A 25,186-nucleotide genomic window follows, 5' to 3' on the forward strand; every position below is an offset into this window, starting at 1 on the left:
TGTGGCTTTGCTCAAATCAGAAGATGGATGACGGCAACTCCGGAGACCTCCTGGTCAAGCAGGCGCACAAGGAGGAGGCCCAGATCCAGGCCATGGACGGCTACAAGGACCGAGTGAGCATCGCGGCCAACTCCAGCCTTATGATCCAGGGGGGTTCCCTGGTGGACCAGAGGACCTTCACCTGCATGGTTGTGTACGGCTCCAACCTGGACGAGCACCCTGTCGACGTCTTGGTCCACAGTAAGTAGTAGCTACATCTGGGTTATGTTCGTTAGGTGCAGAAGAAAATGGATGTATCTTAAAGCTACCCCTTGTTTGTCAGAGTGCTCGTGGCGAGCTTGAGAAGCCTTTGAAAAGATTCCAAATAGTGGGTGGATTGAAATCAACGTTTAATTTCAGACCTAAAGGAGAAGCTGTGACGACACTTAATGTAAAAACATGTCTCCCCAGACACTGGATGACATATTCAAAGTCTAGAAAAGTTACAAACTTTTGGATGGAGATGCACAGGTACAAGGTTTTGCTTCACTGTGACAAACTTGTTCTCCCCTGGGAGGTCACTTCCGCTTCGGGGATAGCCTATAGGTGCAGGCAGAAAAACCAAATATATGATCCCGATCGAAACATTGTCTTATGTGTGTGTCTCAGTGAATCACAGGGGAGCATTACAGAGTTACGGACATTACTTTTTTCAAGGGAACCTTCAGGCCTGGTTTCATGGGGTATGTCAGACACCACCCTGAAGGCAGGATGAGAGTGTATAGATGGATTTATTTCCATAGAGAAAATAGTACTAATTCTATGCAACTTGTTGTCATGTTGCCATATTGCCAACCAACCATAAGTCCAGCCTACGTCATCCGCTCATTACACTATGTAGTAGTATTACTGGTTAAATTTTAGCATTGAGTAGAGCATTTACATTATTCACGGGTTTATTGTTTATCGTTTTTGCAGAGAAGCCGTTGCCACCACAGATAAAAGACAAAGCCAAAGAGCTGGAGAACGGCAAACTGACGTCGGTAAGTAGAACACATTTAACACAGAACATAGCGGACTTCTGCCCCAACTCACCAACTATAAATACTGAACAAAAATATCAACGCAACATTAAAAGTGTTGGTCCCATGTTTCATGAGCTGAAATAAAAGATCCCAGAAATGTTCCATACGCACAAAAAGCTTATTTCCCTAAAATGTAAACAAATTTGCTTACATCCCTGTTAGTGGGCATTTCTCCTTTGCGAAGATAATCCATCCATATCAAGAAGCTGATTTAAACAGCACGATCATTACACAGGTGCACCTTGTGCTGGGGGACAATACAAGGCCACTCTAAAAGGTGCAGTTGTGTCGCACAACACAATGCCACAGATGTCTCAAGTGTTGAGGGAGCGTGCAATTGGCATGCTGACTGCAGGAATGTCCACCAGAGCTGTTGCCAGATAATTTAATGTTAAATGTCTCTACTATAAGCTGCATCCAAAGTTGTTTTATTGAATTTGGCAATACGTCCAACCGGGCCTCACAACTGCAGACCACGTGAAACCCACGCCAGCCCCGGGACCTCCACATCCAGCTTCTTCACCTACGGGATGGTCTGAGACCAGCCACCCGTCTCGCTGATGAAACTGGGTTTGCACAACCGAAAAATTTCTACACAAACTGTAATGTGTGCTCTCCGTCTGTTCTTGATCAGTACCCTTGCTGCAGTATTCTGTATGTTTTGCAGTTGACCAATGGCTTTCTCGAGTAGACCAGACAGGAGAGCATTGCCGTAGTCAAACCTGCTGTAATAAAAGCATGGAGGAGTTTCTCTGTATCAGCCTGAGAGAGAAACGGCCGCACCTTGGCAATGTTTCTCAGGTGGTAAAAAGCTATTTTAGTCACGTTCCTAATGTGTGATTTGAAATGTAGCTCATGTTCTAAAATAACACCTAGGTTTTTTACCTGGTGTTTTATCTTTATTGCCCATGAATTAAAATGTGCTGCCAGATTCACTCTCTGTGCTTTGCTCCAACAATAAGTTCCTCGGTCTTGTCTTGATTTAGCTGGAGGAAGTTGTGAGCCATCCATGTATTTAAATCACTAATACAGTCTAATAATTTATCCGTGGAGCTAAAATCCTCAGGGGACACAGAAACGCAAAGATGTGTATCATCTGCGTAGCAGTGAAACTCAATGCTGTGCTTTCTGATAACGCTGCCAAGGGGTAACATATATAAACTGAACAGTACCGGAACCAAAATTGAACCTTGTGGAATGCCACATGTGATATGTATTTTCTTTGAGTTATGTTCACCAAAGGTGCCAAAAAACTCAACCTGGGTCCTAAAGCAATTTAGACCAACCCACCTCTCCAGTCTGTCCAGACGGATATCATGGTCAACAGTGTCGAATGCAGCACAAGGACATAGAGCTGTTTGGCATCTGTGTTCGCTTAAAGATCATTTACCACTTTAACTAAGGCTGTCTCTGTGCTGTGGTGGGCCTGAAAACCAGATTGGGATTTTTTTTTAAATACAGTTGGCACTTAAAAAATATTTTTTCTGTATGAAAACCAATTTCTCCATAATTTTGCTTAAGAATGGAAGGTTGGAGATTGGCTGAAAATTGCTAAGAGCTGAAGAATCTAGATTACTTTTCCTCAGAAGGGGTTTCAAGTCAGCAGTTTTTAGTGCTGTGGGCAACGTGCCTGTGAACAGGGAATGATTAGCAATAGCTTGCACTTATTTAGATATGTAATTAAAAACTGTTTTGAAGAAGGTGGTTGGGATAGGATCGAGAAGGCAGTTAGAAGGCTTAAGTTGTGAATGTCACTTTCCCGAACAATAAATCCATAGTGCCTTTGCGTGGTAGGCTAGGGCACATATCATCACACTTCTCATCAGGTCTTGCTTGACTGATAATATAGTGTTTCTTATCTTATCTCTGAAATATGGGGTAGGGTTTATCAGATCATCAATGGTGGAGAAGAGCACTCTCAAATTATTCTGATTAATAGTGAACAAGTTAGTCAAATGAGCCTGTCTGGCATTTCTAATTGCCTTGTTATACATGCCAAGTTTCTCTCTCAGAATATGATAATGGTCCTGCAACTTTGACTCTATCCACTTCCGCTCTGTCTTGCCATTCATCCACCGCCATCATCTCATGTTTCAGCATGATAATGCACGGAAAATGGCCCAGTTTTTAGCATGGCCTACATACTCACCAGGCATGTCACCCATTGAGCAATCAATCAACTTTATTTATAAAGCCCTTTTTACATCAGCCGATGTCACAAAGTGCTGTACAGAAACCCAGCCTAAAACCCCAAACAGCAAGCAATGCAGATGTAGAAGCACATCTGTGTTCTGGCCACTCCCTAAAAAGGCCAGAACCTAGGAAGAAACCTAGAGAGGAACTGGCTCTGAGGGGTGGCCAGTCCTCTTTTGGCTGTGCCGGGTGGAGCTTATAACAGAACATGGCCAAGATGTTCAAACGTTCATAGTTGACCAGCAGGGTCAGATAATAATAATCAGTGGTTGTAGAGGGTGCAACAGGTCAGCACCTCAGGAGTACACGTAAGTTGGTTTTTCATAGCCGATCATTCAGAGTTAGAGACAGCAGGTGCGGTAGAGAGTCCAAAACATCAGGTCCGGGACAAGGTAGCACGTCCAGTGAACAGGTCAGGGTTCCATAGCCGCAGTCAGAACAGTTGAAACTGGAGCAGCAGCACGACCAGGTGGACTGGGGACAGCAAGGAGTCATCAGGCCAGGTAGTCCTGAGGCATGGTCCTAGGGCTCAGGTCCTCCGAGAGAAGAGAGAATTAGAGAGAGAAAAAGAGAGAATTAGAGGGAGCATACTTAAATTCACACAGGACACCGGATAAGACATGAGAAATATTCCAGATATAACAGACTGACACTAGTCCCCCGACACATAAACTATTGCAGCATAAATACTGGAGGCTGAGACAGGAGGGGTTGGGATACACTGTGGCACCATCGAATGATACCCTCGGACATGGCCAAAGGCAGGATATAACCCCACCCACTTTGCCAAGGCACAGCCCCCACACCACATGAAGAATATCTTCAACCACCAACCTACTATTCTGAGACAAGGCAGAGAATAGCACACAAAGACCTACCCCACACAAAACCGAGGGGGGCGCCAACCCAGACAGGAAGATCATGTCAGTGACTCAACCCACTCAAGTGACGCACCCCTCTAGGGATGGCATGGAAGATCACCAGTAAGCCAGTGACTCAGCCCCCATAATAGGGTTAGAGGCAGAGAATCTCAGTGGAGAGAGAGGAACTGGCCAGGCAGAGACAGCAAGGGCGGTTCGTCGCTCCAGTGCCTTTCCGTTCACCTTCACACCCCTGGGCCAGACTACACTCAATCATAGGACCTACTGAAGAGATGAGTCTTCAATAAAGACTTAAAGGTTGAGACCGAGTCTGCGTCTCACATGGATAGGCAGGCCATTCCATAAAAATGTAGCTCTATAGGAGAAAGCCCTGCCTCCAGCTATTTGCTTAGAAATTCTAGGGACAGTAAGGAGGCCTGCGTCTTGTGACCGTAGCGTATGTGTAGGTATGTACGGCAGGACGAAATCGGAAAGATAGGTAGGAGCAAGCCCATGTAATGCTTTGTAGGTTAGCAATAAAACCTTGACATCAGCCCTCAACAGGAAGCCATTGTAGAGAGGCTAGCACTGGAGTAATATGATCTAATCTTTTGGTTCAAGTCAAGATTCTAGCAGCCGTGTTTAGCACTAACTGAAGTTTATTTAGTGCTTTATCCGGGTAACCGGAAAGTAGAGCATTGCAGTTAGTCTAATCTAGAAGTGACAAAAGCATGGATTAATTATTCTGCATCATTTTTGGACAGATTTTTGCAATGTTACGAAGATGGAAAAAAGCTGCCCTTGAAATATTCTTGATATGTTCGTCAAAAGAGAGATTAGGGTCCAGAGTAGCGCCAAGGTTTTATTGGAGATGACTGTACAACCATCAAGATTAATTGTCAGATCCAACAAAAGATCTCATTGTTTCTTGGGACCTAGAACTAGCATCTCTGTTTTGTTCGAGTTTAAAAGTACAACATTTGCCGCCATCCACTTCCTTATGTTTGAACACAGGCTTCCAGGGAGGGCAATTTTGGGGCTTTCATCGAAATGTACATCTGTGTATCATCCACATAGCAGTGAAAGTTAACATTATGTTTCTGAATGACATCACCAAGAGGTAAAATATATATTGAAAACAATAGTGGTCCTAAAACGGAACCTTTAGGAACACTGAAATTTACAGTTGATTTGTCAGAAGACAAACCATCCACAGAGACAAACTGATATCTTTCCGACAGATAAGATCTAAACCAGGCCGGAACTTGTCCGTGTAGACCAATTTGGGTTTCCAATCTCTCCAAAAGAATGTGATGATCAATGGTATCAAAATCAGCACTAAGGTCTAGGAGCACGAGGACAGATGCAGAACCCTGGTCTGATGCCATTAAAAGGTCATTTACCACCTTCACAAATGCAGTCTCAGTGCTATGATGGGGTCTAAAACCAGACTGAAGCATTTCGTATACATTGTTTGTCTTCAGGAAGGCAGTGAGTTGCTGCGCAACAGCTTTTTCTAAAAGTTTTGAGAGGAATGGAAGATTCGATATAGGCCAATAGTTTTTCATATTTTCTGGGTCAAGGTTTGGCTTTTTCAGGAGAGGCTTTATTACTGACACTTTTAGTGAGTTTGGTACACATCCGGTGGATAGAGAGCCATTTATTATATTCAACATAGGATGGCCAAGCACAGGAAGCAGCTCTTTCGGTAGTTTAGTTGGAATAGGGTCAAGTATGCAGCTTGAAGGTTTAGAGGCCAAGACTATTTTCATCAATGTGTCAAGAGATATAGTAATAAAAAACTTGAGTGTCCCTTGATCCTAGGTCCTGACAGTGTTGTGCAGACTCAGGACAACTAAGCTTTGGGAAATACGCAGATTTAAAGAGAAGTCTGTAATTTGCTTTCTAATGATCATGATCTTTTCCTCAAAGAAGTTCATGAATTTATTACTGCTGAAGTGAAAGCCATCCTCTCTTGGGGAATGCTGCTTTTTAGTTAGCTTTCCGACAGTGTCAAAAATACATTTGGGATTGTTCTTATTCTCCTCAATTAAGTTGGAAAAATAGGATGATCGAGCAGCAGTGAAGGCTCTTCGATACTATACGGTACTGTCTTTCCAAGCTAGTCAGGAGACTTACAGTTTGGTGTGGCGCTATTTCCGTTCCAATTTTCTGGAAGCTTGCTTCAGGGCTCGGGTATTTTCTGTATACCAGGGAGCTAGTTTCTTATGCCAAATGTTTTATTTGTTGCAATTGCAAACGTAATAAAATGGTGGTCGATAGTCCAGGATTATGAGGAAAAACATTAAGATCCACAATATTTATTCCACGGGACAATACTAGATCCAGAGTATGATTGTGGCAGTGAGTAGGTCCGATGACATTTTGAACAAAACCCACTGAGTCGATGATGGCTCCGAAAGCCTTTTGGAGTGGGTCTGTGGACTTTTCCATGTGGAAAAGTAGAATATTATCTGCCATGACTACAAAGTCCAATAGGAATTCAGGGAACTCAGTGACTGACGCTGGATACGTATCCCAACGCTGGATACGGCCCAGGAGGCCTATAAACAGCAGCTATAAAAAGTGATTGAGTAGGATGCATAGATTTCATGACTAGAAGCTCGAAAGACGAAAACGCAGTCATTTAAAACAAATTATGTTTTATTGAAATTTGCTATCATAAATGTTAGCAACACCTCCACCTTTGCGGGATGCGCTGGGGATATGGTCACTAGTGTAACCAGGAGGAGGGCCTCATTTAACACAGTAAATTCAACAGGCTTAAGCCATGTTTCAGTCAGGCCAATCACATCAAGATTATGATCAGTGATTAGTTAATTGACTATAACTGCCTTGGAAGTGAGAGATCGAACATTACGTAGCCCTATTTTCAGATGTGCGATATCACAATCTCTTTCAATAATGGCAGGAATGGAGGAGGTCTTTATTCCAGTGAGATTGCTAAGGCAAACACCGCCATGTTTAGTTTTGCCCAACCTAGATCGAGGCACAGACACGGTCTCAATGGGGATAGCTGAGCTGACTACACTGACTGTGCTGGTGGCAGACTCGACTAAGCTGGCAGGCTGGCTAACAGGGTGCAGGCCAGGCAGCAGGCTATCATTGTGGAGCTAGGGGAGTTAGAGCCCTGTCTATGTTCATAGATAAGATGAGAGCACCCTTCCAGCTAGGATGGAGTCTGTCATTCCTCAACAGGCCAGGCTTGGTCCTATTTGTGGGAAAGAGAAAGAGGGCCAATTATCTACAAATTCTATATTTTGGGAGGAGCAGAAAACAGTTTTCAACCAGTGATTGAGTTGTGAGACTCTGCTGTAGAGCTCATCACTCCCCCTAACTGGGAGGGGGCCAGAGACAATTACTCGATGCCGACACATCTTTCTAGCTGATTTACACGCTGAAGCTATGTTGCGCTTGGTGACCTCTGACTGTTTCATCCTAACATCATTGGTGCCATTGTGGATAACAATATCCCTATACTCGCCAGTTTTAGCCTTAGCCAGCACCATCTTCAGATTAGCCTTAATGTCGGTAGCCATGCCCCCTGGTAAACAGTGTATGATCGCTGCATGATTCGTTTTAAGTCTAATACTGCGGGTAATGGAGTCACCAATGACTAGGGTGTTCAATTTGTCAGAGCTAATGGTGGGAGGCTCAGACCCCGTAACGGGAGGAGAGACCAGAGAAGACTCTGACTCTGACTCCGACTCATTGCTTAATGGGGAGAACCGGTTGAAAGTCGGCTGAATGAGCGACTCCGGTTAAGCATTCCTACAGCATTTCCTTCCAGAAGCCATGAGAAAGTTGTCTGGCTGCGGGGACCGTGCGAGGGGATTTATACTACTATCTGTACTGATGGCACAGATGCTGTTTCATCCTTTCCTACACTTAAATTGCCCTTGCCTAACGATTGCGTCTGAAGCTGGGCTTGTAGCACAGCTATCCTCACCATAAGGCGGTCGTTCTCCTGTATATTATGAGTACAGCGACTGCAATTAGAAGGCATAATGTTAATGTTACTACTTAGCTTCGGCTGGTGGAGGTCGTGTAGAACCATGTTCAGATAAAGCGTCCGGGGTGAAAAAGTTGAATGAAGAAGGTTGAGCGAGGGGAAAAATTAAAAATATAAAACAATGATTAAAAAGTTAAACCCGTAAAGTTGGCAGGTAGCAAAGAAACGTTAGCAACAAACCGCACAGCAGCACGTAAACAAGTCTAAAAGTTGTGACCTGAAATGACAGAGACAGGAACACAATGGTGAGGCAGCAATTACACTTCCTGCAATTCTAGGACGAGCATGTTTGTGATGCTCTGGATTGACGTGTACGACAGCGTGTTCCAGTTCCTGCCAATATCCAGCAACTTCGCACAGACATTGAAGAGGAGTGGGACAACATTCCTCAGGCCACAATCAACAGCCTGATTAACTCTATGCAAAGGAGATGTGTCGCACTGAATGAGGCAAATGGTGGTCACACCAGATACTGACTGGTTTTCTGATCCACGCCCCTACCTTTATTTTTAAGGTATCTGTGACCAACAGACGCATATCTGTATTCCCAGTCATATGAAATCCATAGATTAGGTCCTAATTTATTTATTTCAATTGACAGTTTTTCTTGTATGGACTGTAACTCAGTAAAATCTTTGAAATTGTGTAGATGGAAACTGTTGGAAGGCAATCCACCAGAATGCAATGTACATTTAATATGGATCTCGAGTCGCCTTTTTTATTACTCTTGTCGCCTAACAAGTGAAACATTATTGAAGAGCTTGAGGCACTTTTGGTCTGTGCTTGTGAGAGAGGGAGAGCGAGCGAGAAGGACGTCTACTCTGATCACCCCGTGAAAGGGATGAGGTGAGGCATGCGCGGTTCATACGCCAATCTAATTGCAGAAGTTAGAGTAAAAATATGACTTTGAATGATGTGGAAATAGGTACTGTACTTCGCAACGCCTTAATAAACGAGGTTGTCCTTTTGCCTAAGAAACTAGAGTGCCAGAAGAACGGAATGAAATTGTAGTGCCTCGTTACTATGTCTGATAATAATAGATATTATTATGATGTGCGTGTTTGCGTGTGTGCATGTGCCTGTGAGATTTGTGTCTGGTTTCAGTGGTGTTGGAAGTTTCCATTTGGTTGCGGAGGCTTACTGGTTCCAGACTCTTTTTCGTTGTAGTTCTTTTAGTGCTTATATCTACTTCTTGTAGTGTTTGTATTAGCAGAGACTGAGGGACGGTATCCAAGGAGAGGAAAAGGTGGAGGGTGGGAGTGACTCTGTTTTGAGAAAACACCCACTGAGGTATGTCATGTTCAAAGGGCTCTCTCTCTCTCTCTCTCTCTCGCGCTCTCTTTCTTTCACTTGCTTTCACACTCTCGTTCTCTCTCTCTCTCTCTCTCTCTCTCTCTCTCTCTCTAACATGCACATGCATACGGAATGGAGCACCTTCTCAGACAGCTTACTTCGAGAGCAGTGAGTCACTTCAAAGCCAAAACATTCCAGTTTATATACTGTGTGTGTGTGTGTGTGTGTGTGTATGCGTGTGCGTGTGTGTCATCAAAAGATGACTGCCATGTGAGGGTTCACAGCCTCGACTTATTGCTGTCTAAAAATGGTATCCGAGTGTCACAGAAGATGGAGATCCCCACTGCCCTGTGTAATGTCTGTTATTTGTTAGTGTCTGGTTTGTGTGAGTGTGGGTTTCTTTAGGACAGTCACCATTAATGAAGTTGTGAATAGCAGCTCTGCCACCAGTGGTTTGTAGCCAAGTGAACCACTTAAGAGCACCCACGGGAAGACTAGCCCCTGCAATAGGCAGCACTGTGGGAGTGTGGCATGATGTATTGTAGCTGGATTATTTCCTAGGGCCTCGTCCATTATCTGATGCAGACGGCCCGCCCAGAGGGCCCCCCGCTTCCATCCTTCTGCCTCGCTCCTCTAGAGGAGGGTTCAGTTCCTCATTCCACCCCACACGCCCGAAACTATGCGTCATCCGACATACCTACACTGCCTGTGGCTCGCACAGCCTGCAAATACTCCTCAACCCACTTTGAGCTTTATCCCCCTGCCTAGCGGATGCATACACACACACACATACACACGGTTGCCTGCACATCACCTAATCGTGTCACATCTTTATTGATGAGGCTCACGCTTTTCCTGTGATGGACTTTTTGCGCTTTCATTTTTCTCCATCCGATCCAGGTTGGCAGTGTTTTGTTGGGGATGCGTTGCTAAAATATGGCCTCCGCAGTCCGGCGCCAACTGTCACGGTGGAACTTTTAGAACCTTCATGGTTAGACCGGAGCTAGCTGTACCTGTCAAGTATACAGCCCATCCCGTTTCCAGGAAATGACATGTCCTTAGATCAGTCCGACAGGCCACTTTCTTTAAAATGGAATGTAATAGTAGGGGAGTCGATCGAAAAAGGTAATCACAGCCTTATGTTGTCATGATAACGATAAGGATTGTTATTATAGATATACAGTGAGCTCCAAAGTATTGGGACAGTGACCATTTGTTTTGGATTTGTCAGCTTTAATTTGAAGTTATTGTCTTCCATCGGATGAACCGTTTAGAAATTACAGCACTTTTTGCACATCGTCCCCCCATTTTAAGGGCCCACTTATATGTGTATTAAAGTAGTAAAATGTGTATATATCATAAGTAAAAAATGCTAATCTCCCCTGTTATTGTAATGGTGAGATGTTAGCATGTCTTGGGGGTATGGTATAAAATGCTAACCTCCCCTGTTATTGTAATGGTGAGATGTTAGCATGTCTTGGGGGTATGGTATAAAATGCTAATCTCCCCTGTTATTGTAATGGTGAGATGTTAGCATGTCTTGGGCTATGATATTTGTGCATCTGACTTTCTCACTCATTATTATTCACGATTCATTTAGGATTATCCGTAATCATGGTAGCATCCACGTTAATGTAGAAGTGTTTAGAAACATATTCATATTTACAATTAAAGTGACTCAAAAATGGCACAAAATATTATTTAACATTCTATTTTATTGGGCACAAAATAATCTGAAACACAACCAAAACAAACAGGAAAGGCATCCAACACATTTTTAGAGTAACAAGCTTGATACGTGCTATCAATATGGGATCAAATACTTTAGTTTTTATTACACATATAAGTGAATTTGTCTCAATACACTAAAAGAGCTGTAATTTTTAAGCGGTTCGCCCGATATGGATGAAAAAATCCTCAAATTAAAGCTGACAGTCTGCACTTTAATGAGTGGCGCAGCTGTCTAAGGCACTGCATCTCAGTGCTAGAGGTGTCACTACAGACCCTAGTTTGATTCCAAGCTGTATCACAACCGGCCGTGATTGGGAATCCCATAAGGCGGCGCACAATTGGGCCAGCGTCATCCGGGTTAGGGTTTGGCCGAATTAGGCCGTTATTGTAAGTAAGACTTTGTTCTTAACTGACTTGCCTAGTAAAATAAAGGTTAAATATATATATATTTTTTTACCTCATAGTCATTGTATTATTTAAAATCTAAAGTTCTGGGGTACAGAGCTAAAACAACAACAACAAAATTCACTGTCCCAATACTTTTGGAGCTCACTGTATAAATGCATACAGTCATAATCAACATTCCTACCGTGGTAGATTACCAGGAAACGTTCCAAAGTACCTTAAACATTTCAATGGACAGACACACAGGTTCCACACAAGTATATGCAGATTATAGACTGATATAACAACCATATAACGTGGAAAGAATCTGGCTATCTGGAACAATGACTCAGCTTTTATCAGCGCACTAGTCTCCTTTGTTCTCTCGGTTTCTCTAGTCACGCCCCTGAATGCTGTTTACTCTGACCGTCATACAGTAACCACTCCAAGAAAAGAGATTCTGCAATGAACTCTCAGTGCATCCATATATAGACTGTACACTTACATTTTAGTCTCTTAGGGCTGGTTCCCATGGCACAAATTTAGCCTTGTCCTGGATTAAAAAGCATTCTCAATCTCCAAAAAATCTCAAAAATAACAGATAAATCTGTCTCTAGGGAACCCGTTCTTAATAATGGAGCTGCTTTTGGTTTGATTTGTTGTGTTGTTTTTTTGTTTCTTTCAGCTAGGTGTGTGTATGGCCGCAGATGCAAACCCCGCCGCCGTGATCATGTGGTCCAAAAACGGCAAGCTGCTGGCGGCTGATGGAAAGAGTATGTCATCACATCTTGTCCCACCAACAGCCGCACAAACAGTTCAACAACAGTCAGACAACAGTCTTTAAATCTTTGTTTTCATTTCATCAACTTCCTACTTGTGACACCTTTTGCTAGATTTATGTAAAAATATCCACAGGGGCTGATTTGCTTGATCCTTTCTTGCTGCAGCTTTCTGCTCCTTTGATTGTAGTATCTTTAACACATATGTTTAACCTTCCAATTATTTCTGGTACCAGTGTGACCTAAATAATTATCGCCCCATTTTCCAAACTCTCTTGCCCAGTAAAGGTTCTAGAATCCTTGGTAAATACTTAACTTAGATCCTTTTTAACTACGAAATGTATTCTAAATGTACACCAGTCAGGTTTCAGACCATTTCATAGCACCATCTCTGCTACTTTTTTGGTTTTAAATTATGTTCTTAATTGTTTGGATGATATTATTATTATTATTATTATTAGTTATTAATTTCACTTTGGATGGTGTATCAATACACCCACTCACTACAAAGATATAGGCGTCCTTCCTAACTCAGTTGCTGGAGAGAAAGGAAACCGCTCAGGGACTTCACCATGAGGCCAATGCTGACTTTAAAAAAGTTAGAGTTTAATAGCTGTGATAAGAGAACTGAGGATTTATCAACAATATTGTAGTTACTCAATACTAACCTAATTGACAGAGTGAATTACAGGCTTCTTCTTGTTTTCTTCTTGTTTTACAGGCTTCTTCTTGTTGAAGGAAGCCTGTAAAAAATATAAATATTCCAAAACATGCATCCTGTTTTCAATAAGGCACTAAAGTAATAGGGCAAAAAAAATGGCAATTAACTTTTTGTCCTGAAAAGTATTATGTTTGGGAAAATCCAATACAACACATTACTGAGTACCACTCTCCATATTTTCAAGCATAGTGGTGGCTGCATCATGTTATGGGTATGATTGTAATCGTTAAGGACTGGGGAGTTTTTCAGGATAAAAAAAGAAACGTAATGTAGCTAAACACAGGCAAAATGCTAGGGGAAAACCTGGTTGAGTATGCTTTCCACCAGAAACTGGGAGATGTACTAACCTTTCAGCAGGAAAATAACCTACAACACAAGGCCAAATCTACACTAGATTTGCTTACCAAGAAGACAGTGAATGTTACTGAGTGGCCGAGGTTTGAGTTAAATCTACTTGAAAATCTATGGCAAGACCTGAAAGAACTGAAAATCTGACATTGATTTTCCATTAGAATTTGGTTATGCTTTTAGATGGTTGAAAGCATAGTGACAACACTTCAGAAATGCAACAAACTTTTAACTGTCTTTTTGAGGGGGTGAAAATAGATTGTAATCTCATTGATCAACATATCAACCAAAAATGATCCAATTCTTCTTGTTGAAATGAGGTGGAAAAAGTCAAGGGGTCTGAATACTTTTCCGAATGCACTGTACATGCAAAATAATAGGATAAAATATTCACCACCTACATTGTTTGGTGGTGACAATCGTAAATCTCGGTCGAGATTCAGGCTATCCCATATTGTTACACTTCACCTCACCTTTAGACTGTAATTTGCTTCATCTGTCTCTCCTCTTCTGACCGTGACAACTCTTACTACCAGTGACTCATCCTCTTATTTGTTTGCTCTGATTTGTTTGCACTCACAGCCATCATCATCACGCCCAGTGTGAAGATGGATCCGTCGACGGGCCTGTCCACTACCACGTCCGGTCTGCAGTACACAGCAGTGAAAAGCGACGTGGGAGCCAATTTCACTTGCACCGCCAAACACAGCCTGGAAACACAGGTGTCCGCTCCCGAGACCTTCATCATTCACTGTGAGTGGACCACACCGCCCCCTAGAGGTCTTTGACCTGCAGTAGATGTACATGAACCTGTCACATAATGATTGATAATCATGTATTAATATAGTCTGTTTTAGGATATTCAGCACATGCTTTAATCAAACCTACAGCCCTGGGACGTATCCAGTAGGAACAAAATGGACGAACATTTTATATAATCGGAAAAGACCCATACAGGAGAGATGAATGTTTTTAGGTTACATGCGAAGTATTTAAAATCGGCCAGATAATGTATATTTTCAAAACCGTATTTAATACATTATTGAATGTATTTAAAATACATAAATGTACGTACAATTTATATCACAGTATATGTTAACTGCATCCCAAAAAGTATTTAATGTATTTCAAAAATGTATTCTGAAATGCATTAAAGAATATATTTCCACATGTATTATCAATATACACTACCGTTAAAAAGTTTGGGGTCACTTAGAAATGTCCTTGTTTTTTAAAGACAAGCACATGTTTTGTCCATTTAAAATAACATCAAATTGATCAGAAATACAGTGTAGACATTGTTAATGTTGTAAGTGACAATTGTAGCTGAAAACGGCTGATTTTGAATGGAATATCTACATAGGTGTACAGAGGCCCATTATCAGCAACCATCACCCCTGTGTTCCAATGGCACGTTGTGTTAGCTAATCCAAGTTTATCATTTTAAAAGGCTAATTGATCATTAGAAAACCCTTTTGCAATTATGTTAGCACAGCTGAAAACACTATTGTTCTGATTAAAGAAGCAATGGCCTTCTTTAGACTAGTTGACTATCTGGAGCATCAGCATTTGTGGGTTCGATTACAGGCTCAAAATGGCCAGAAACAAATACCTTTCTTCTGAAACTCGTCAGTTTAACCTTGTTCTGAGAAATGAAGGCCATTCCATGCGAGAAATTGCCAAGAAACTGAAGATCTCGTACAACGCTGTGTACTACTCCCTTCACAGAACAGCGCAAACTGTCTCTAACCAGAATAGAAAGAGGGGTGGGAGGCCCTGGTGCACAACTGAGCAAGAGGATAAGTACATTAGGGGGTGGCAGGTAGACTAGTGGTTAGAGCGTTGAGCCAGTAACCAAAAGGTTGCTAGATCAAATCCCCGAGCTGACAAGGTAAAAATCTGTCGTACTGCCCCTGAACAAGGCACTTAACCCACTGTTCCTAGGCCGTCATTCTAAATAAGAATTTGATCTTAACTGACTTGCCTAGTTAAATAAATAAATACAATTAGAGTGTCTAGTTTGAGAGTCCTCAATTGGCAGCTTCATTAAATAGTACCCGCAAAACACCAGTGTCAAAGTCAACAGTGAAGAGGTGACTCTGGGATGCTGGCCTTCTAGGCAGAGTTGCAAAGATAAAGCCATATCTCAGACTTGCCAATAAAAAGAAAAGATTAAGATGGACAAAAGAACAGAGACACTGGGCAGAGGAACTTATAAAGCAGCTTCATCAAAAGCTACTGCAACACTTTTCCATTTCAAACAAGCACGCTATTCCAACCACCGTCTCACTTCGTGCGCTTGAAACTCTCCAGCAGCCTATTTGATCCGCTACCCTCTTCCGATTATCAGCCCTGCAGAACTCTGTGTACAACCTTGAACTTTAACCTCAGAACACAACATTACACATTAACTGGCGGGACAATCCGTCTCATGGGATGCCAAAAAGCACTGAGATAAAGCCACGCTCCCCAACAAGCCACGCCTCCAAGGCTTTTAATATGCTGCCGCCGCAACAGTATATTTTGCCAAAATGCATTTTTATTGTACTTGGCACATACCAAAAGCACTAACATGCATTTAAATGACTACAAACATGATACATTATCAGTAGTGACCCCTACATCATGTAGTGACCTCATGTCTTTCATATACATGCTCTCGTCAAGTTTGTTTATTTATTTGGCATATTATGAGCATTGCAACCAACGTCCAACGGGCAGAACTTAACATGTACTGGGTTGTTCCATGAAATGAGTTCCTTTTGCATACCTTTGATATGTTAAGTAGAAATGATGCAACAATATTGAATTTGAAAATCCTGTTATATGAGATTTAAGTACCCTAAACATATAGACCACATGGAAAATTCACTTCATTTTCGTGCGTTCTCTGTGACTTCTAGGAAGATGTTAAGCCACTAACCCCCGAACATACTTCATGTCATCACCATCATTGTAGATCCCTAGTTATTTCATTGCTTTGACAAAGTTATTTCTCAAGATCATGTCCCTCATTTTAAGGTTCAACCCGTAAACTTGAACTGAACTGTTTTAATATGGTGAAACTATTCCTTCTTAAATATTTCTTTCAAAAGAAACATTGAACATCGAATAGTCAAATCATAGTGCAAAAGTAGGTGAGCTGGTTCTACTCTTTTTGCCCATTTTCTGGTGTTTTGTGGTAAAAAAACTGAGCGGGTCGAGCACAACACGTCATAACACACCCTGTATACCCATAGATAGATAGACTAGACATGTTTTAAGAATAAAATAAAAAAATGTGTGCTCGTGTGTGAAAAGTACAGTAAATGTAAAAATGCACATAAAATCAACAGTGTAATGTTTGGATTCAGTCTTGTCAGGTATTTGTATTTATTAGGAATCCCCAGCAGCTACTCTTCCTGTGGTTCAAACACATCAAATCACCCACATTACATATAAAACAAAAGATAAAACAGTGAACTATGTTTGTACTGAATGAGCTAAAGATTAAACAGTACATCATATAACATCCCTACACCGCCACATATCCACAACACAAAACGTTCAATACCACCATTCAACAATATCACAATGTATGTGTAATATACCTGTGTCTGTGTCTCTTCACAGTCCCCGCTGTTCCATAAGGTGTATTTTTACCTGCTTTTTACATCTAATTATACTGCTTGCATCAGTTACCTGATGTGGAATAGAGTTCCATGTAGTCATGGCTCTATGTAAACTCAGCAAAAAAAGAAACGTCCTCTCACTGTCAACTGCGTTTATTTTCAGCAAACTTAACATGTGTAAATATTTGTATGAACATGAGATTCAACAACTGAGACATAAACTGAACAAGTTCCACAGACATGTGACTAACAGAAATTTGTCCCTGAACAAAGGAGGGGTCAAAATCAAAAGTAACAGTCAGTATCTTGTGTGGCCACCAGCTGCATTAAGTACTGCGGTGCATCTCCTCCTCATGGACTGCACCAGATTTGCCAGTTCTTGCTGTGAGATGTTACCCCACTCTTCCACCAAGGCACCTGCAAGTTCCCGGACATTTCTGGGAGGGAATGGCCCTAGCCCTCACCCTCCGATCCAACAGGTCCCAGTTTAGGTCACCTAACAGTACGAACTCTGAAGATAGATGGGGGGCAATCAATTCACATATGGTGTCCAGGGCACAGCTGGGGGCTGAGGGGGGTCTATAACAAGCGGAAACATTGAGAGACTTATTTCTGGAAAGGTGGGTTTTTAAAAGTAGAATCTCGAACTGTTTGGGCACAGACGTGGATAGTATGACAGATCTCTGCAGTAGATTGCAAATTGGAGTGGCAAAATCGTTCTCTATTATCCTCATTAATTTTCCATCCAGATTGTCAGACCCCGGTGGCTTTTTCACCTCTTCCACACTGACTTTACGGAATTCAAAAGTACAATTGTTTTCTTTCATAATTTGGTCAGTTATACTTGGATGTGTGGTGTCAGCGTTTGTTGCTGGCATGTCATCCTTAAGTTGGCTTATCTTGACAATTAAAAGGTAATTAAAGTAGGTGGCAATATCAGTGGGTTTTGTGATCGGATTCAATGAATGATGGCTCATTCACTGTTGTCCTCAAATTTGGTCTAATAATTTCCCCATAATCTCCGAACCTTCCCCTTTCAATTGCTACCATGCCTATGCATGTCATATTTCTTCTGTAAGAAACATTTCAATTTAGCCTTATCCATATACGCCAATTCCCAGGAGTGTAAAGGGTTAAATATATTGAAATGTTTTTTTTTTGTGTGTGTGTGGGGACTGTCTATCTGGACTTCTAAGAAATGGTCATTTTAGTTTTCAGTTGTGATGAGATGGAAGGGTGTTTTTGTTTACTTGAGTGGACAGAACAGCTGCATGTGGTCTTAGAAGTGTATTAAAGCTCTTCAGTTATACCTTGAGCCCCCGTGGGGATCTCCTTCATGTGGTTATTTTTAGGGGTTGAGGGATCAAGTTAAGCTGTGTGAATGTGTCAGTGCATACCGTTCTCATATAACGGTATGTGTGTTCTCACTCATACAGTATTAGTACTGTTCATGTGTGATGTTTACTGCAGGTTATCCAGAGTCACATAAGAACCATCAGTAAAAAATGTTTTGATGTATGGAATTTCAAACACAGCTCGTCGGAATGCACTTTTGCATCTCTTTGCTTATTTACAGTGTCCTGTAAGACTACGCCGATAATTCAGTCATTCTGGAGCGTTGCACTCTGGGCACTGAGATTCAATCGGACCCCGCTTCGTCACCCCATCCAGCGACCAACGCTAGAATGACAGTCTGCCCGCCATCGCAAATGACTAGAGAAATTAGGGACTCGAGGCCCCCTCAGATGACGATGTCCTCTCTCTCTCTCTCTGCACTTGATCTATCTTTCCCTTTCCCTCTCTTTCTCTATCCTTACTCTGTCTCTCTTTCTGGTCTCTCCACTCCCTTTATACCTCTCTGAATCTGGCTTTTAGATCCAACAGAGAAGATGAGCCTCCAGGTGCTGGCGAAGGCTCCCATCAGAGAGGGCGACAACGTGACGTTGAAGTGCAAGGCGGACGGCAACCCTCCTCCAACCAGCTTCTACTTCAGCATCAAGGCAGGTTTCCCTCTGTAGTGTCTGGGGGATCAAGGATTGAGATACCAATATTTATATAGAAGATCTCTGGGTTCTATTTAATTCTGTGGGACCAAGCCATGTGAACAGAACCCCACTGTTCGTGACAGAATCTGTCACCGTTACCTTAACCATCCTTCACCCACCTCTCCCTGTTTCTCTCCCCTCCTTCTCCCTCTTTCCCTCACCACTCCTTGTCCCTCTACTTTCTTCCACTAGTGGCTGTCTGCCTGTCAATTTTGGTACGGTAACACAATGCAAACCTTTCCCCCTACCCTCAACAGGGCCAGAAAGTGACGGTGAAAGATTCCGACAACTTCACTCTGACTGCCGTTACGCGCAACAGCACCGGAGACTACAAGTGCTCGCTGGTCGACGATGACAAAATGGAGGCCTCGGAAAAGGTTGTCGTGAGCTGTGAGTATAGACAACATATTTGTTGCGCTGTGGATTTAAACAAAGCTTCAAGGATAGTGTTGTGAGCACTCGCTGAGACTTGAAAGGAGCGAGCAGACAACATCTTCAGTGTGTAAATCTTTATTTTGCACTTTCTTAACAAGCTCCTTTATCCACTGTAAATGAAGTCACAGGAGCAAGGGAAGGTAATCAAATATATCTTCAAGAGGATTAGCTGGGAGGGGAGTGCAGTTTGGGTGGGCAGTGGGAAGAACTAATTAACCTTAACCCTAAACTTAACCCTAGCGCCAAACTTTAACCCTAAAACTAACCCTAGCTCCTAAACCTAATTCTAATCCTAACACTAATTCTAACCTTAACCTTAAACCCACTAGAAATAGCATGTGACCTTGTGGGGACCAACAAAATATCCCCAGTTGGTCAAATTTTGGGACTTCTGGTCCCCACAAGAATAGTTAAAAACAAACACACACATTTAATTACTCCCTTCTTCTGAGGTGTGTTTCTGCTCCTTAGTTCAAAAGGGCCCCGGCTAAGACTGTTATGCGAATATAGCCACATCCCCGTCTCGCCACATTTCACTCATCTTTAGCAAAAGCTTATGTCCCGCTCCTAACAACTAAATTGAGTGTGTGAGGGAGAGACAATAACTTTGCTGGAAGGGGTCCTGGGAGGAGAGGGTTCTGAGGGAACGTGTCCTCCCTGAATCACAAAGTCACCAAGTTGTGGGACCGCTCATGGCACTGGGACGTGAACCCATAACCTCTGAGGTTTTGTGGCGGTGATAAGCACAAAAAAATGTGTGTACAGGAACAGGAACTCTGAACAATCCTTCCCTCTTTCCTCTCCACCCCCATTTCCCCTAGACTTGGATCTCAGTCTCAGCCCAACAGGAAAGGTCCTTAAGATGGTCAGGGACACCTTGCTGGTGAAAATGGAGCAGGACGCCTCCGGCGATGCTAAAGTGTCATGGACCAAGGTAAAAAAAAAAATAAAAAAAAAATTGCTAGAAGGCTGAATAGTTACTGAAATCCCATAACATCATACTAACAATGGCATCTTCTGTCGACAAAACAGCCTTTGCAGTATTCAGATTGCCCCCAAAAAAAGGGCTTCATTCAATCGGAAGATCCGCGGTATAGTGTGATTGAAATGAAAAGGTCATTTCTGATTGAGCGTTACCGTGAATGCTTGGGAACATTGCCTTTAAATTTCAATCACCCTATAGCACCCATCTTCCGCGATATGGATTGAATCGAGCCCTAAGTAACATTTAAAACAAAAAGACAACGCAGTGAGTTTTGAATACTACCCATGATTATGCCCAGCGACATACTGCATATATGAAGTAAATGTGTGTATAAGCCAGGATTTTGACTGTTGCTTGATCTAATGAGTCTGGGTTCACTTCACTCTACCAGGACGACAGAAAGCTGGACGAAGCGCCTAGGCTTGAAAATGTGACGTACGCTGATGCAGGGTTCTACGTTTGTGAGGTGTCCGTTGCAGGCATCAAGCGCAGCCAGTCCTTCCAACTGGTAGTAGAAGGTGTACATCCCTTTTCTCTCCCTCTTTGATATTGGTTCCCAGGTTGACATTGCCTCCAGTTTGAGTTGGTTTAAAGTGACTGATCTCTCACACGTTTTCAGACCTCAAAGGTAGCCTAATGTCAATCTGTTATGTAGTTTCAGCTGTATGCCTCAGTGCCAAAAATGGAAAGATAGGCACAATTGAAAATGATAAAAATGCTATGGTGTGTAAAATGTTATTGTCATGTAAATGAGTCATATACTGTAAGTCAATTTACACACAACAGATCTTGTGGTGACATCTCAACATTAAACCACTTTCTGGGACTGAACTGAAAGCAAGTCATTCAGTAAGCTGTGCACAACCAACCTGGTGCTGTATGTCCAACAGGCACACCAGTCATCAAGAAGATGACTGAGCACCGTAGCGAGGATGGCAGACACAAAGTTCTGACCTGCGAGGCTGAGGGCGTGCCCCGGCCCAGTGTCCAGTGGAGCGTCAACGGCACAAATGTAAGTCTGCCGTGTGTGTTTGTGATTCGCAGACAAGCTTGTGCCACTGTAGTGATGTCCCACTAAGTGAAGCCGGTAAGTAAGCCTTGTCTGAGACGATACGGCCCATAGGGGCAGGAGCCTATCTCTTGTTTCTGTAGCATGACGCAGCTTGATGTACAGGACCGCTAGTGCCGAGCAAAGAGGCATCAGGTCCCATTTTTAAGTTTTTGGTATGACTCGGGCGGGGATCGTATCCCCCAACTTTTCAATCTCTGGACATACACTCTAACCACAAGGCCACAGAGTCTGACACAACTTGCTTATCATATCATATAACTATACTGTACAAAAATATAAATTCAACATGCAACAATTTTAAAGATTTTACTGAATTACAGTTCAGATAAGGAAATCAGTCAATTGAAATAAATCAACGGATTTCACACGACTGGGAATACAGATATGCATATGTTGGTCACAGAAGAAATGGGCCTCACAATGGGCCTCATGATCGAGTCACGATATCTCTGTGCATTCAAATTGCCATCGAGAAAATGTAATTGTGTTCATTGTCCGTAGCTTATGCCTGTGCATACCATAACCCCACCGCCACCATGGGGCACTTAGTTCACAACGTTGACATCAGCAAACCGCTCGCCCACACGAAGCCATACATGGCGGTTGTGAGGCTGGTTGCCAAATTCTATAAATGACATTGGAGGCGGCTTATGGTATAGAAATGAACGTTAACCTCTCTGGCAACAGCTCTAGTGGACATTCCTGCAGTCAGCATGCAAATTGCGCGCTACCTCAAAACTTGAGTCATCTGTGGCATTGTGTTGGGTGACAAAACTGCACATTTTATTGTCCCTAGCACAAGGTGCTGTGTAATGATCATGCTGTTTAGTCCGCTTCTTGATATGCCACACCTGTCAGGTGCATGGACCATCTTGGCAAAGGAGAAATGCTCACTAACAGGGATGTAAACCAATTTGTGCACAACATATGAGAGAAATAAGCTTTTTGTGCATATGGACAATTTCTGGGATCTTTATATCAGCTCATGTAACATGGGACCAACACTTTACATGTTGTGTTTATATTTTTGTTCAGTGTATATGATATGATAAGCAAGATGTGTCAGACTCTGGTATCATTACTGACAAAAATGAAATACAGTGTTCTCAGAAGTATACCCACCCCTTAACGTTTTCCACATTTTGTTGTGTTACAGCTTGAATTTAAAATGAATTAAATTTAGATTTTTTTGTCACTGGCCTACACACAAAACACTGTAATGTCAAAGTAGAATTAATAATTAAATTAATATAAAACCAAAAGCTAAAATATCTTGAGTGAATAAGTATTCAACCCCTTACTCCTGAACTTATTTAGGCTAACAATTTGCTTAACAAGTCACATATTAAGTTGCATGGACTCACTCTGTAATAGTGTTTAACATGATTTTTTAAATCTCTGTGCCCGCCACATACAATTATTTGTAATGTCCCTCAGTCGAGCTATGAATTTCAAACATAGATTCAACCACAAATCCCTGGGAGGTTTTCCAATGCCTCACAATTTTTGTAAAAACATTTTTTTTTTTACCTTAGGCAAGTCAGTTAAGAACAATTTGTTATTTACAATGACTGCCTAGGAACTGTGGGTTAACTGCCTTCTTCAGGGGCAGAACGACAGATTGGGGATTCAATATAACAACCTTTCGATTACTGGCCCAAGGCTCTAACCACTAGGCTACCTGCCGACCCAAAGAAGGGCACCTATTGGTAGTCACTACAAAGATACAGGTGTCCTTCCTAACTCAGTTGCCAAAGAGGAAGGAAAATGCTCAGGGAGTTCACCGAGGCCAATGGTGACTAAAACAGTTACAGAGTTTAAAGGCTGTTATAGGAGAAAATTGAGGATGGATCAACAACTTTGTAGTTACTGTACAATACTAACCTAATTGACAGAGTGAAAAGAAGGAAGCCTGTACAGAATGTAAATATTCCAAAACATGCATCTTGTTTGCAACAAGGTACTGTTAGGTTCTAATTCTCAAAGTAAAAACCGCAACGCACACTATGAAAGCTTAACTTCTTATGGCTGCAGCCCGGCGTCGGTACACTTATGACAACAACCAGCTCAAGTGCAGGGCGCGAAATTCAAAAGATATTTTTTTTAAATATTTTACTTTCACACATTAACAAGTCCAATACAGCATATGAAAGGTACACATCTTGTGAATCCAGCCAACATGTCCGATTTTTAAAATGTTTTACAGGGAAGACACAATATGTAAATCTATTAGCTAACCACGTTAGCAAAAGACACCACTTTTTTTACTCCACCACTTTTTTACTCCATCAGTAGCTATCACAAATTCGACCAAATAAAGATATAAATAGCCACTAACCAAGAAACAACTTCATCAGATGACAGTCTGATAACATATTTATTGTATAGCATATGTTTTGTTAGAAAAATGTGCATATTTCAGGTATAAATCATAGTTTACATTGCAGCTACAATCAGAAATTGCACCGAAAGCAGCCATAATATTTACAGACACCAACGTCAAATACCTAATTACTCATCATAAAACATTTCTGAAAAATACATAGTGTACAGCAAATGAAAGACAGGCATCTTGTGATTCCAGACAATATTTCCGATTTATTAAGTGTTTTACAGCGAAAACAAAATGTAGCGTTATATTAGCGTAGCCACAATAGCCAGAAACACTTGGGCGCCGACGACTAGTTCACATGCACGACAGATATATGAAATAGCATCATAAAATGTTTCTTACTTTTGCTGATCTTTCATCAGAATGTTGGACAAGGTGTCCTTTGTCCAGAACAGTCGTTGTTTGGATTTAGAACGGCAACTTTCCCTCTTCAATTAGCATGCACACTAGCCAAGTGGCGCGAATCTCTCCATGTCAACAAACGGAAGAGAACGGAACACGGCAAAACTCCCGAAAAATTTTCAATAATCTGATGAAACTATATTGAAAAAACATACTTTACGATGATATGGTGACATGTATCAAATAAAATCAAAGCCGGAGATAGTAGTCGCCTATTACGGCAGCTAAAGAGAAGGCAATCCCACTGTCCACGTCGCGCTCTTCAGAGTACCGAAAATGGGGGACACGTCATTCCAAGATGATGTGTTCCATCTCAGACCAAGATAATCACCTAATTTCTTCTCTCAAAGCCTCTTGACATCCAGGGGAAGGTGTATGACGTTCATGTATACTAATAGATCTCATGCCCATTTATAGGCAGGAAGTAGAAGAGAGCCTCGGTTTCAGACTTTCCACTTCCTGGTCAGGAAATGTGCTGCAGAATGAGTTCTGTTTTACTCAGAGAAATAATTCAAACGGTTTTAGAAACTAGAGAGTGTTTTCTATCCAATAGTAATAATAATATGCATATTGTACGAGCAAGAATTGAGTACGAGGCCGTTTGAAATGGGCACCTTTTATCTGGCTACTCAATACTGCCCCTTGCAGCCCAAACAGGTTAACCAAGTTTATTCTCCCAGAGGATCAATACAGCTGCATTAGACAAAACATGTTTCAACCAACACAAGTATATATACTCCAATTTAGATGCACTCCTCCTTCTCTCCAACCCTTACATCTGTTATGGTTCGACAGGAAGACGAAGTGATGGGGTAATAAACCGTTCCTTCTCCCTTAA

The 25,186-nt window shown here is 42.0% G+C and overlaps 1 protein-coding gene across 1 annotated transcript in view; it reads left to right on the top strand.

The window, feature by feature from the left end:
- The window catches only part of alcama (activated leukocyte cell adhesion molecule a), a 70,147-nt gene that overhangs the window by 32,266 nt on the left and 12,695 nt on the right, over window positions 1-25,186 (top strand). Inside the window, exons 3-11 of the mRNA XM_039006190.1 lie at window positions 21-240; window positions 958-1,022; window positions 12,244-12,331; window positions 13,989-14,159; window positions 18,893-19,017; window positions 19,320-19,452; window positions 20,319-20,431; window positions 20,874-21,000; window positions 21,373-21,494. Coding sequence (XP_038862118.1) covers window positions 21-240; window positions 958-1,022; window positions 12,244-12,331; window positions 13,989-14,159; window positions 18,893-19,017; window positions 19,320-19,452; window positions 20,319-20,431; window positions 20,874-21,000; window positions 21,373-21,494 — 1,164 coding nt within the window. The remainder of the gene's footprint in view (window positions 1-20; window positions 241-957; window positions 1,023-12,243; window positions 12,332-13,988; window positions 14,160-18,892; window positions 19,018-19,319; window positions 19,453-20,318; window positions 20,432-20,873; window positions 21,001-21,372; window positions 21,495-25,186) is intronic.

The sequence above is a fragment of the Salvelinus namaycush genome, chromosome 12, assembly GCF_016432855.1.
Source record: "Salvelinus namaycush isolate Seneca chromosome 12, SaNama_1.0, whole genome shotgun sequence".
NCBI lineage: Eukaryota > Metazoa > Chordata > Actinopteri > Salmoniformes > Salmonidae > Salvelinus > Salvelinus namaycush.